This window comes from Carlito syrichta, unplaced genomic scaffold (assembly GCF_000164805.1).
Source record: "Carlito syrichta isolate Samal-C Ts95f unplaced genomic scaffold, Tarsius_syrichta-2.0.1 Scaffold80553, whole genome shotgun sequence".
NCBI classification, from domain to species: Eukaryota; Metazoa; Chordata; class Mammalia; order Primates; family Tarsiidae; genus Carlito; species Carlito syrichta.
This window is the reverse complement of record NW_007024649.1, coordinates 466,967-480,881: the sequence shown is the minus strand read 5'-3', so window position 1 is coordinate 480,881 and position 13,915 is coordinate 466,967. Positions and strand designations below refer to the sequence as shown.

Here is a 13,915-nt window from a genome sequence, read left to right as displayed (position 1 = left end):
GTGACCTTCACAGTACCCTCTGTTTGATACAATATACCTGTTGAGATACTTTTTCCACTGCTCAAGAGTTTTTGAACACATCCATTTTGATGCCTTTTAGTGCTCTTTTTTTGAGGTGAGCTCTTCCCACACAGGCAAAATGTTTCCCTTTAAGGACCTTTTCCATCCAGGGAACATTGTAAATAGAGAGGGTGGGGCACAGGAATCATGATGTTTGGGTCAAAACTTGCTGAACACTCAATGAGGTGTGAGTAGGTGCACTTGTAAATCACCCATCATGAAATGGACAAACACGTTGAAAGAAATCTCAAAAAAAAAAAATTCACAATGACATTAGCTGGTACAATGATGCTGATAGGTTCCTAGAACACTTACCTAGTAGGGGAAGCCTGTACTACAAGGGGCCCACCCCCCAAAAGAAAATTTCTTGGGGGTCCCTTCTCATATGTTAATTAGCCTGATTTGATCATCCCATAACATATATGTATTATCAAAACATCACATTGTACCCCGTAAGTATATATAATTGTCAATTAAAAGTAAAATAAAACTTAAAATAGTTCAGTTACTATAACATGGCTTTCTTTTTTAGTCTTAGAAAACTTAACTGACCCATCTGCAAAGCAGAAATGGTAGATTTTCATATCATATCTTAGGATAGTGGCATTGTACCATAATAGTACTGGCAACCTATCCAGAAAAACCTTTCCATAAAGAGCATAGCAAAATAAGTCAATGAAATTCGTAATTTCATATAAAAATAAAATATAAGATCAAATGAGATCAGAGATTCAGATATTTGTATATTCATTTTCATAATGGCATTATTCACAATAGCCAAAAAGTGGAAACAATCCAAATGTTCACTGACAGATGACGGTTAAACAAAATGAGGTAATACACAATGCAATATCATTCAGCCTTAAAATTCTGATACCTGCTACAGCATAGATGAACTTTGAAAACTTTATGCTAAGGAAAATAAGCCAGACACAAAAGAACAAATATTATATAACTTTACTTAGAGGAGGTACCTAGAAGAGTCAAATTCAGATTCATAGAGACAGAAAGTAGAGTATTGGTTACCAGAAATTGAGGAGAGGGGAATTGGAGAGCTATTGTTTAATGGATACAGAATTTCAGTTTGGGATGATGAAAAAGATTGGAGATGGATAGTGGTGATGGTTGCACAAAAATGTGAATGTACTTAATGCCACTACTGAAGTATATATTAAAAAATGACTAAAATGCTAAACTTAATGTTATGTTATATGTATGTTACCACAATAAAAAATCCAATGAGGAAGACTAAGTAGAAATTTCTTTTATGATTTTGACCCAAATCCTACTCCCCAGCTTAAACAAACAAAATACAAAAACAACAAAAATCAGTATTACTCACAGCATTAGAGCTTAAGATACACATACATCACCAAATAAAAACAGACTTCAGTTCATCACCCCAGAGTCATTTATCCTGTGTTTATTACTAAAATAACTCATGTCAATCATGATTATGATGTATTCATATTAAGTACAAGCTCCAATCAAACATACAGAGAGAAAGAGGGAGAAATTAAAGCAATGGAATCATGTCAACAGATGGACATAGCAACCGTCTGTTGACATTAATGTCCTCTGAATCGAAGAGACCCAAATCATGTGGTAGGGCAGGAACCTGCACCTTAGCCGTGAAGTCCTACTTTCATGTCATAGGGCACTTCTGAAAGGAAGTTCTATAATGGCCAGCTCTAAGTACTTGCAGATTTCCTACCAGTCCTACACAGGAAGTCATTCTTGTGTCTCACCTGCACGAGTTCCTGTTGTGAGGCCAGGGGACTGGTGAATTGAAATCGAGTTCCAGAGACTGATGTCATCCTGACTGAACTATGATCCTGGTGACCTGCTCTACAACCTGGTGTTGTTGCAGCCCTTCAGCTGGGGTTCGGGTTATAAGGGGACTAAAAAAGGAAAAGGGGAGTAGAATGATAGAAAAAGGAAAAATGCTTGCACATTTCCTTTGTTTCACTAGAACATTTTCTGCTTATATTTAATGTGATGGGAGAACCTGGTAGATGGCAGGTGGAAGCTGTACAGATGGTCTTGGTGTGGTGGTGGTGGGGGAGCTCTCATACAGATCTCAAAAATACAAAGAAGATTAAAATATACAGAACATTTTTATTATTTCTGGTGGCCCTCTAACTTGGAAACAGTACTTCTCTCTTCTTTGGCTAAAGTTTAAAAAACAGATGTTGACACTTAAGACATTTGTAAATTTTTGTAAACAGTGTATGACTACAGGGGCTACCTTAGCAACATAAAGAAATAAAAAATACAAATGCTTCCAGATGTGTGAATACCTATATATATATCTATATATCTATAGATATATAGATTTTTTTTTTTTTGAGTCAAAGTCTCACTCTGTTGCCCAGGCTGGAGTGCAGTGGCATGATCATGGTCACCGCAGCCTCGATCTGCTGGGCTCAGGCAATCCCTCTGCCTCAGGCTTCCAAGTAGCTGGAACTATAGGTGCATGCCACTACGGCAGCTAATTTTTTTTTTTTTTTAATTGTAGAGATGAGGTCGCGCCACATTGCCCAGGCTGGTCACGAGCCTCTAGGCTCAGGCAACCCTCTTGGGTCTGCCTCCCAAAGTGCTGGGATTACAGGCATGAGCAAGAATACATGTATATTATTTCTACATCATATCAAGTAGATTAGGAGCTCAAATTTGAAAATTTCATCACCATAAGTAATAAACTAGGATTGCCAATCAATTCCACTTAGGTAAGATCCTTTGCTTCTTTTATAACAAGCCAAAAAGTAAAATGAAACCAAGCATAAGAAGCAACAGTAGAAACTGATAACATTCCATAATAAAAGGAACAGAGGTTTGTCTTTTTAAAAAAAAACCCAAAAACTATTAAATGAAGGAGAGATCTAATGTTTTGCCATGTTTATTTTACAGCATGACTTCTTAGTCCTTATAAGGTTGATACAATTTGGGAAAATTAAGACTCCCTTCCCTTTTTTGTTGCATGTGTGTTAGCAAGAGTAGGAAGAATAGAATATGACAGAATAAGCAAAGGGTGCAGGAAATGGAAAGATGATGCTGAAGAGAGAGGATTCAGATGAACTCTTCTCTAAATATGCAGTATCAGCCAACAGTATACAAAGCTGAGGACATGGAGCGTGTTCTTCTCAGAAGTAATGTGGGACCACATTCAACATACATTAATTATACAGCATCATGGTACAGATTTTCTGTCAGACATTATATGTATATTCTTTTTTTTCTCATTTTTAAGCTCCATATATGACATTGTTCATGAAGCACTTTTAGTATATTATTAAGCAAATATTAACTTGATCACATAAACCAATCCTGGTTAGCAGAAAGTTCTGTTAGCTGCCATGTAAAGGTCCTTCCCTCAAATAAAATTTAATTCTACACTTAGAGCTTCATATCAGAGGAACTTCTTGAAGAAGAAACTCTTCCAGTTGTGTTTACAATTCATCTGCAATACTAAATGTAGATTAAATTAAGGTCATACCTTGGTATTAAGTAACAGCCCCTGGCAAAATTAGTTAATATCTTGTCTAGACAGTAACAGAATAAATGAATTGTTCTCTTTTGGCCTTTTCCCATTTCCTAATCCAAATGCTTTGGTGCTCCATATGCAGCTGTGAGGCAGGGCTGCCTCTGTGCTGGTGATGCCTGTCACAGAGATGAGAATGTGCAAGGATAACCCTGCATTATATTCATCTCATTAGTTCTGCCCAATCCACAGGGGTAAAAAATGGATGAGATTTGATATCTTCAACACCAGCAACTCCAGCACCAAGTCGTTCCAGAGGGTTGAACTGCAAGAGCTAAAAAAGAAAGATTTAGTAAGTAACAGGAATCCAACTAGTGAATGAAAGGAAAACAAAAATATATAAAAGGAAACAACTCCTAAAGTCAACCCCAGTGACAAATGGACTGTTTTCTTGAAAGAGAGCTATATCTAATACCACCGTAACTGTGAGTGGTGAGAGACACTTGAACTGAGTTCATGGTTTTCCAACTGATGTGAAACATGGCCTTGAGTAACTCACTTGGTTTCCCTCATCCTCATAGAGTATAATAGAATAGTTACACCTATCAATTTCCTACTCCAAAAGTACACTGTGACATTAATTAGACTTAATCCTGAGACAGTCAATTACTATTTTCATGATTAGGAAGTTTGGGAAGCACAATAAGTCTTTCAACCCCTAACAAACTATATATATGCACTGTAGTTAAAGTGCATACCTAAGGTGTGAATAAGTGAATTTGTATTCCAAAATTACTTTCTTTATTCAAATGAAATAATTTGATCCAATTAAAACATGTTTTAATTTCTTCAGAAATAGGAATAACATATAAAATAAGTTAACAATGCTATATGCAACAAGACTGTTAATAGTTATGTAATAGTTATACGGGGACTCTGGGCATGCTGGAAGAATATGCCTTGAGACATTCATGCATCCGTATTTTTTTATTTTTTTTACTTTTGAGAAAGTGAGACTTATTGAGAGGACAGAAAAGCTCCCAGTACAGGAGGAGACCCAGGGGTTACCAACATCATCAAATTTTTAACAGCTTTACTGAGGGATCATTTATATAGCGCAAAGTTTGCCTGTTGTAAGTGTACAATTAAATGGCTTTCAGTACATTTAAAGCCAGGCTTGGTGGCTCAGCCTGTAATTCCGCGCCTTGGGAAGCTGAGGTGAGTGGATTGCCTGAGCCCGCAGGTTCGAGACCTGACTGGGCAACTTGGTGAGACCTCATCTCTACAATAATTCAAAAAATTAGCCAGGCATGGTAGCGCGCGCCTGTAGTTCCAGCTACTTGGAAGGCTGAGGCAGAAGGATTGCTGGAGCCCAGCAGGTCGAGGCTGCGGTGGCTGGGAGTGGCCACTGCACTCCAGTCTGGGCGACAGAGTGAGACTCCAACTCAGAAACAACAACAACAACAAAAGAATTGTGCAACCATCACCACAATCTAGTTTAAGAATACTTTGATCACACTAAAAAGTGTCCTCATGCTATTTGCAGTTACTACCCATTCCCATTCCCAGTCCTAGTCAACTACTGATCTGCTTTCTGTCTCTATAAAGTTGCCCTTTCTGGACATGTTATATAAGTGGAATAATAAAATATGTAGGCTTTTGCAGCTGCATTCTTGTACTCAGCATAATGTTTTTGAGATTCATCTACTTTGTAGCAGGTATCAACAGTCCATTCCCTTTTACTTCTCAGTAGTATTCCAGCTGTTGGGATATGCCACATTTTGTTAGTCTAGTCACTAGTTTATGGACATTGGGTCTTTCCAGTTTTGGCTATAATGAATAATGTTGCAATTAATATTCATGTATATGCCTTTTTGTGGACATATATTTTCATTACATTTGATTACATTCCTAAGAGTGTAACTGATGAGTAACTTTATGTTTAACTCCTTAGGAACTTGCCAAACCTTTCTAAAGTGGCTGTACCATTTTGCATGCCTACCAATAACAAGGGTTCCAGTTTCTCTATATCCTCAACAGTTGGTACTGACTGTCATGGGTTTAGTGGTATCTTACTATGGTTTTCATTTACATTCCCTAACAACTAATAATGTAGAACATCTCTTCATGTCCTTATTAGCCATTCATACAGCTTTCATGGTGAAATACCCAATTTTCTGCCCATTTTAAAACTGAGCTATCTTATTGAGTTACAAGAGTTCTTTATACATTCTGAATATAGGTCCTTTATCAGATACATTATTTGCAAATATTTTCTCTGAGTCTGTGACTTGTCTTCATTTTTTAAATGGTGTCTTTTGAAGTGCTCAAGTTTTTAATTTTAATGAAGCCTACTTTATCCATTTTTCTTTTTATGAACCATGCTTTTGGTGTCATATCTAATGACACTTTGCCAAAACCAACATCATAAAGATTTTCTCCTGTGTTTTCTTCTACAATTTTATAGTTTTACCTCCTATATATAAATCTGTGAACTATTGTGAGTTACTTTTTGCATATGGTTTGAAGGGCCTGAGTTCATTTTGTTTTTAGCATGTGAATATTTGATTTCCCAGAACCATTTGTTTTCTTAATTACCATGGCTTTATAGTTAGTGTAGGAGGATCAGGTAGTATAAGTCCTCCAACTTTGTTCCTTTCAAAATTATTTTGGATAATCTAGGTCCTTTGCACTCTCGCGTATATTTTGAGCCAGCTAAAATTTCCCAATTTTGCTGACCTTTTCAAAGAACCAAACTGTGATTTACTTGCGTTTTCTCTATTTTTCAGTTTTCTATCTTATTTATTTCTGCTTCCTTTCTTCTGTTAGCTGTGAATTTACTTTGCCTTTTAAAGTTTCTTTTTTTGAATTTGGAGACACAGTCTCACTATGTTGCCCAGGTTGGACTTTATTTCCTGGGCTTGCATGAGTCTCACACCTTGGTTTCTCAAGTAGTTGAGACTATAGATGCATGCCACCACTCCTGCTTCTTTTCACTTTCTTAAGGTTTAAACTTGGATTGTAATTTGAAACCTTCCTTTATTATGTTTGAAGTCATAAATTTTCCTCAATAACCGATTTAGCTGCATCCTATAAATTTTGATATGCTGTGTTTTTTTCAGTTTAAAAATATTTTCTATTTTTTTTGAGTTTTCTTCAACTCAGACATAACTTGGAAAGTGTACTGTCGAATTTCCAAATATTGGTGGAGTTAGCAGATCTCTGTTGTTGATTTCTAATTTAATTCTGTTACAGTCAGAGTATATTGCATGATTTCAATCCTTTTAAATGTTGAAACTTATTTTACGGTCTAGCATATGATCTATCTTAGAAACTGTTTCATGTGCACTTGATAAGAATGTGTACTCTGCAGTCACTGGGTAAAGTGTTCTATCCGTTAGAGCTGTTTAACAATGTTGAGTCTTACATATCCTTGCTGATTTTTATCAATTATCGAGAATGTGGGTTTTTAAGCCTCCACTTAATATTACTGAATAGACTATTTTTTCTTTCAGTCCAGTTAGATGTTGTTTCATATATTTTGAGGCATTAGTGCATACACATTTAGAATTGTTACAGGTACCTATGTACCAACATCATGAAACATCTGTCAGTCTTTAGTAAATCTCTTGTCTTAAGTGTCCATTTAGTGTGGTATTTGACATAGCCACTCCAGCTCTTTTATGGTTACTGTTTACATGATTTATCTTTTTCCATGCTTTCTTTGTGTCTTTGACATTAAGGTGTGTCTCTTGTTCACAGAAGATAGCTGGATTTACTTTTTTATTCAGTTTAACAATATCTGTGCCTTTTGTCTGGCATGTTTAGACATTCACATTGAATGTAATTATTGGCATAGTGGGTTCACGTTTGCTATTTTGCTACTCATATTCTAGCTACTGTGTTTTTTGTTCCTCCTTTATTGCATTCTTTTGTGTTAAATGCTTTTTACGATACCATTTTAGTTCCTCTACTGATTTTCTTTTACTATTTTGTGTTTGTGAGTTTTTTAGTGGTTGTTTTATCCTTCCAATATGCAACTTATTTTAGCACTTCAGAATATATCACTTTTAACTTATCTACTTCAGAATCACTGTAACAATTTCAGCAAGAGGTAAAAGCTTTGTTCCATTATAGCCCGATTCCTTTCCCCCTTCAACTATTATTGCCATATATATTTGTATAATGATTGCATCTATATATGTTACAAACCCAACAGTGTGGTTTTATAATTATTGTGACATACAATGTTATGTTTTAAAAGAAGTTGAGAAGAAAAGTAAAGAAGATATTTAGTCTTTTATATTATCTGCCATTTCCAATGTTCTTCATTTCCTCCTTGGGCTCATGTTACTATCTGGTATCATTTCCATTTCAGCCTCGAGGAATTCCTGTAGTATTTCTTGTAAGGCAGGTCGCTAGCAATGAATCCTCTCCATTTTGCTTTATTTGGGAGTGTCTTTGTGCACCTTCATTTTTGAAGGATAATTTTGCTGAGTTCTTGGTTGATTGTTACTTCCTTTCAGCACTTTGAATAAAATGTCATTCTACTGTCTTTTGTCTTCCATTGTTTTTGATGAGAAGTTAGACATTGATGATTCCTTCTGTGCGACAAATTTTCCTTTGACTGATTTCAAAATTTTCATCTTTGTGTCTTTCAACAATTTGACTAAGTGTGGATATACGTTTTTTTGTTTTTTGGGTTTTTTTTGAGTTGGAGTCTCACTCTGTCACCCAGACTGGAGTGCAGTGGCCGCTCCCGGCCACCGCAGCCTCAACCTGCTGGGCTCCGGTCATCCTTCCGCCTCAGCCTTCCAAGTAGCTGGAACTACAGGTGCGTGCTACCACGCCCGGCTAATTTTTTGAATTATTGTAGAGATGAAGTCTCACCAAGTTGCCCAGGCGGGTCTCGAACCCGCGAGCTCAGGCAATCTACTCACCTCGGCCTCCCAAAGTGCGGGATTACAGGCTGAGCCACTGAGTCCGGCTGGATATATGTTTAAATATATATGTGTGGACCTCTTCGTATTTTCCTACTTAGAGTGTGTGGAGCTTCTTGATGCACAAATTAATGATTTTCATCAAATATGGGAAGTTTTTAGCCATTATTTCTTCAAATATTTTTGTTGCTCCTTTTTTCCTCTCCTTCTAGGACTACCATTATATATATATATAACTTCAAAGACCTCTATAAAATCTCCTCACAGATCTCTGTGGTTCTGTTCATTTTTTTCATTTTTTTGGTCTATTTTTCAGATTTGATAATTTCTATTAATATATCTTCAAGTTCATTGATTCTTCTCTCTCACATTTGCTGTTAGCTGCTTCAGCAAATTTTTTTTGTAGTGAATTTCTCATTTCAATTTTATTTTTCAACGAGACTTCTACTTGTTTTGTTAAAAATAAACATATAATTTCTAGCTCCTTATTGAGAATATTTGTTGATTAACCGTTGTCACACTTTAATTCTTTAAGCATGGTTTCTTTTAGCTCTTTGAAAATATTTATAATAGCTTCTTTTAAGTCTTTATCTATAAATCCAATATCTAAATACACTCAGAGACAATTTCTATTGATTGATTTTTTTTTTCCTACAAGTACATGGCTCATACTTTTTTGTTTTTGTGAATGTTTTACATTTCACTAGAAGCAGGACATTTTAGATAACATATTTCAGCAACTCTGGAGTCTGACTTTTTTCCCCATGAAGATTATCATTGCTGTTGGTTTATCTGTTCTTTGGTAACTTGTGCTTCAGCTAAATCTATAAATCTGCTAAGCCCCCTTTCTCCTGCTTTGTAATGTGCAGCCGTTGACATCTCTGCTAATTTTTTTTTTCTTGTTTTTCTTTTAAAGATTGGCTTTCTTCGGGGCACTTCTGTGCCTGCAAAATGCTTAGTAGTCAACCAATGACTAAACAGAGGTTAGATTCAAATACTTCAGTCATTCAAGCTTCTTTCCTCTGCCAGTGGGCAGGAGAACACATTCAAAGTTTAGGTCACTAAACGAAGTCTTCTTTTACTTTCTATTGGGCCTTTTCCTTGTTCCTATGCCCCCTTATGCAGCCTTAGGATTGATGCTTACAGCCTGTGTCACCCAGGCAGAACCTTTGCATTTGACCAAGCAGGAAGGTAAGATTGAGAACACACCTAGTCAAGAATGACATGGAGTCCTACTGTTCTGTCCCAGAGTTCAGCAGTTTTTTAAGCATAAACACTTTTCAGATTGTTGAATCCTTTTATCAATTTACAGAGTACTGAAATTATTGTTTTTATCAAATCTGCCCAACTTTATACATTTTGAGGGAAGAGAATTTCCCAACATCCTCATGCAGCCAAAATTACTAAAATTTGAGACTACTTACAGCAAATAATTTTTTTCCACAGAATGTGGACGTGCAACTGATATTTCTTTACATTTATAGTCATATATATATATATATATATATATATATATATATATATATAAAATTCCACTCTTCAAATTTATTTATTTATTTATTTTTATTTTTATTTTTTTAGTTGGAGTTTCACTCTGTCGCCCAGACTAGAGTGCAGTGGCTGCTCCCAGCCACCACAGCCTCAACCTGCTGGGCTCCGGCGATCCTTCCGTCTCAGCCTTCCAAGTAGCTGGAACTACAGGTGCGCGCTACCACGCCCTGCTAATTTTTTGATTTATTGTGGAGATGAGGTCTCGCCAAGTTGCCCAGGCGGGTCTTGAACCCGCGGGCTCAGGCAATCCACTCAACTCAGCCTCCCAAAGGCGCGGGATTACAGGCTGAGCCACCGAGCCCGGCTCTCTCTTCAAATTTAAACAAAACCTCTATTCTCTTCCCTTTTCTTTACTTCTAATTTCTCTTTCTTTTTTTTTTTTGTTGAAGTCTCACTCTGTAGCCCAGACTGGAGTGCAGTGGCACGCTACCAGCCACCGCAGCTTCGACCTGCTGGGCTCCGGCCATCCTTCCGCTCAGCCTGCCAAGTAACTGGAACTACAGGTGAGTGCTACCATGCCCAGCTAATTTTTTTATTTATTGTAGAGATGAGGTCTCGCCAAGTTGCCCAGGCGGGTCTTGAACCCTCAGGCTCAGCCTCACCTCGGCCTCCCAAAGCGCGGGATTACAGGCTGAACCACCGAGCCCGGCTAATTTCTCTCCATTCATGATTCGTTAATTCAATTATTTGTATGATAAATACCACTTTGTTGCGCATTACATGACAGTCCACTACTTTATAGACCTTTTCACCTGTATCACTAGCAGTTGCCTCCTTCCTGCATTAGTAGCACTGTAATTCAAATACACAGTTCATCAAATTGCATATGACTATGTCATGAATGTTCGACACTGTCCTATCAATAATAATAAAAGATTTACGTAATGCTTATCATGTGCCAGGTATTATTCTAAATGCTTACATAGGTTTATTCCTTTAACTCACAACAACTCTACAAATAGCTACTATTATTATCTCCATTTTATAGATGAGAAAACAGAGGTTCAGGGAAAGTAAGTACCCTGTTTAAGATTATACATGTAGCAAGTGACAAAGGCAGATTTGAATCCATGCCTTACTCACAGCATCACACTGCCTCATCAATGCGTGATCTGCAAATGCCAAGAACCTATTACTTCCCTTGGATATTACCAAATCTATCAGGGGAGCGAAAACTTATATTTCAAAAGACTATACCAACAGTCTTCTCACTTGAAATTATGTCTAGCACTCAAAATGACAATACCATTATGTATTAACTGCCAACTGCTCAAGGAATTTTTATATTAGAAGTTGCTACATGTTAAGAGAAAAGCTAATATTATAAAACAAATATCATAAGAATACCCTAAATGTATCAAATCCATTTTCACAATCAGACAATTCATGACTACTGACTGCAATGTGGAAGGCATCAGACATTTTAATATATATATATATATAAAACATTTCAAATATTGGTAAGAATTAACCATAGCTGTAGCATTATATTTTTTAATATTTCAGGAAACATATAAGTTATTTCTTCTCTGTTACAAAAAACTGACTTTTCTAAAAGTCAGTTCTTTCTGAAACATGATTTCAAATATAAAATTCCAAAGGTTTATGTTTTGACTATTAATAAAGTCAATTTAATTAGTTCATGGGCTTCTCCATATATTTGCATGTATACATCTATAGGCAAAGTATGATTGGTTTGTCCATAATTCTCCTGCTTATTCTGCCATTTTAAAGACTATAACAGGCCTCAAGAGAGATCACACAAAGATTCTATTGCTTAAGAGAATGTCAGTCTTTGGCACATTCAAGATAAAGAATCTAAGACAGCCACTGTCCACCTCCTTTCTCTTGAAGAACAGGCAATAAAGCTGAGCAATGAGGGCACAGAAATTTGTTTTGAAGGTCTTTTCCTCAAATTTCTTTCAACTGACAAAGTAACTGTGAACACGAATTAAATGTTCACTCTGAAGCTAAACATACATGCTTTGAGGATTTTTTAAAATTGCATTTAAAATCTAACTCTGTTTCTTTAGCACCATCCACTTGACTCGGACAGATGACTGAAACATGAGTGCAGGGGACTGTGAAATCTAAGAACAAAACAAGGAGCTAAAAGACCAAAGAGGAGAAAATTTCCCCCATGCAGAATAATTGTTTCTGTATAAATCATTCTGTGATTTTTTTAAAAAGTGACTTCTATGACCTATGAGGTAGTGGAAAAGGAAAGCCAAAATGACAAATTGCTAATCATGCCAAGAGACCCCTTTTCCCCTTCCTGATAATGTTTCCTCAACATGAGTGGTAGTTTCCTTAGGCAGGCCAGTGATAGAATGCTGATTTACTATATAAGTTATACATATCTGCATTTGTGGACTTAATATACCTTAAGCCTGGACTCCTTTGCAACATAAATTTCTAATAATGATAGGAGAACATGATAAATTATTGTGAAGAATTATATTTTCAATATTATATAATAATGACTACCTCTTTAAGAAACAGAAACAACAAAAACAGCAGTTGCTAGTTTTCTCTAAATTATTTACTAAAAAATGCTTTGAATTTACCTCATGCCACAACATATAAGATGAAATCAAATGAACAGCTGTTCTTTTGTTCCCATTAGAATAAAATCTTTTATATATCCCTTCATTACCTTTTTTTTTTTTTTCCTGAGTCAGAGTCTCACTCTGTTGGCCAGGCTGGAGTACAGTGGCATGCTCATGGCCACCACAGCTTTGACCTGCTGGACTCAGGAGATCCTTCCACTTCATCCTTCCAAGTAGCTGGAACCACGTGCCACCATGCACAACTACTTTTTGATTTATCGTAGAGACCAGGTCTCACTAAATTACCCAGACTGGTCTCGAATCCCTAGGTTCAGGCAATTCTCTTGCCTCCACCTCCCAAAATGCTTGGATTATAGGTGTGAGCCACCACATCTGGCTCCTTCATTACTTCTTAATCCTTAATCCAAAGTGCTCTGGGTAGTCTCACCTTAGCATTTCCAACCTGATTCTGTTTCTTCATTTTTTAAATACTCTGGGCAAATTAATCTTCCTGAAGTGCAAATATGATCCTTTCACTCTTCCCCACAAAAACCTCAAATCTCAAATTTTTAATGAATTAAATACTACCATCCTACCCTCATGTTTATGGTGACAAACCCCATAACAGAACCCCAATTTATCTTTATATACTCACCAACTAATACTCATCTCTACATATCCCTGCATTCCAGATAAATCAAACATTTGATTTCCTAAGCTGGGTGTTTCAGACTTCTTCCTTGCCTTTGTTCAAGCTGTTTACTCCATTTAGGCTATTTTCCTCACATCCAATCTTGCTATGCTGAAATTCTGTTTAAGGCCCAGCAGAAATAATATTCACTCCACAAAAACTTCCCTAATACTATCATTGCATTGATTATAATGCCTCCTTTTTTTCACTGTCAAAAGTATTTTTTAAAACTCGTGGATAGACTTTATCAAATTCCACCTTGTTGCATTTTTTATTTATGAGTCTTACCTGTGTAGCTTATAGCACAGTGTCTTATATATCATATTTGTTGAATGAAATGAAAATTGCTTTCAAAAGAAAACTAGGTAATTCTCTTAACATATTCTCCCTTCCCCTCTGTTTTTTTTTTCCTGATTTAAAAAAAAAATCCATGTTTAATTGAACATTTTAGTTCTTGATCTTTTTCCAAATAATCTCTTCATTTGTATTTCATAAAAATATAAGAATCCCAGGCCTGACAGTTCTTGCTGATTTGCTGTGGGCCTATCATACCACAATACTAACAACCCTCAGTATACTCAACAAAACTCAGTACTCAAAACTAGAGAAGCATTTTAAACATGGTAATCGAGTTAAGAAGCTC

General features: G+C 36.3%; 1 protein-coding gene across 6 annotated transcripts in view; it reads right to left on the bottom strand.

The window, feature by feature from the left end:
* Positions 1 to 2,943: 2,943 nt before the first annotated feature.
* Positions 2,944 to 13,915, bottom strand: part of RPS6KC1 (ribosomal protein S6 kinase C1) — a 192,020-nt gene continuing 181,048 nt past the window's right edge. For all 6 annotated transcript variants that reach the window (XM_008055161.2, XM_021710891.1, XM_008055166.2 and 3 more), the window contains one exon: positions 2,944 to 3,875. In XM_008055161.2, coding sequence (XP_008053352.1) covers positions 3,765 to 3,875 — 111 coding nt within the window. In that variant the 3' untranslated portion in view covers positions 2,944 to 3,764. The remainder of the gene's footprint in view (positions 3,876 to 13,915) is intronic.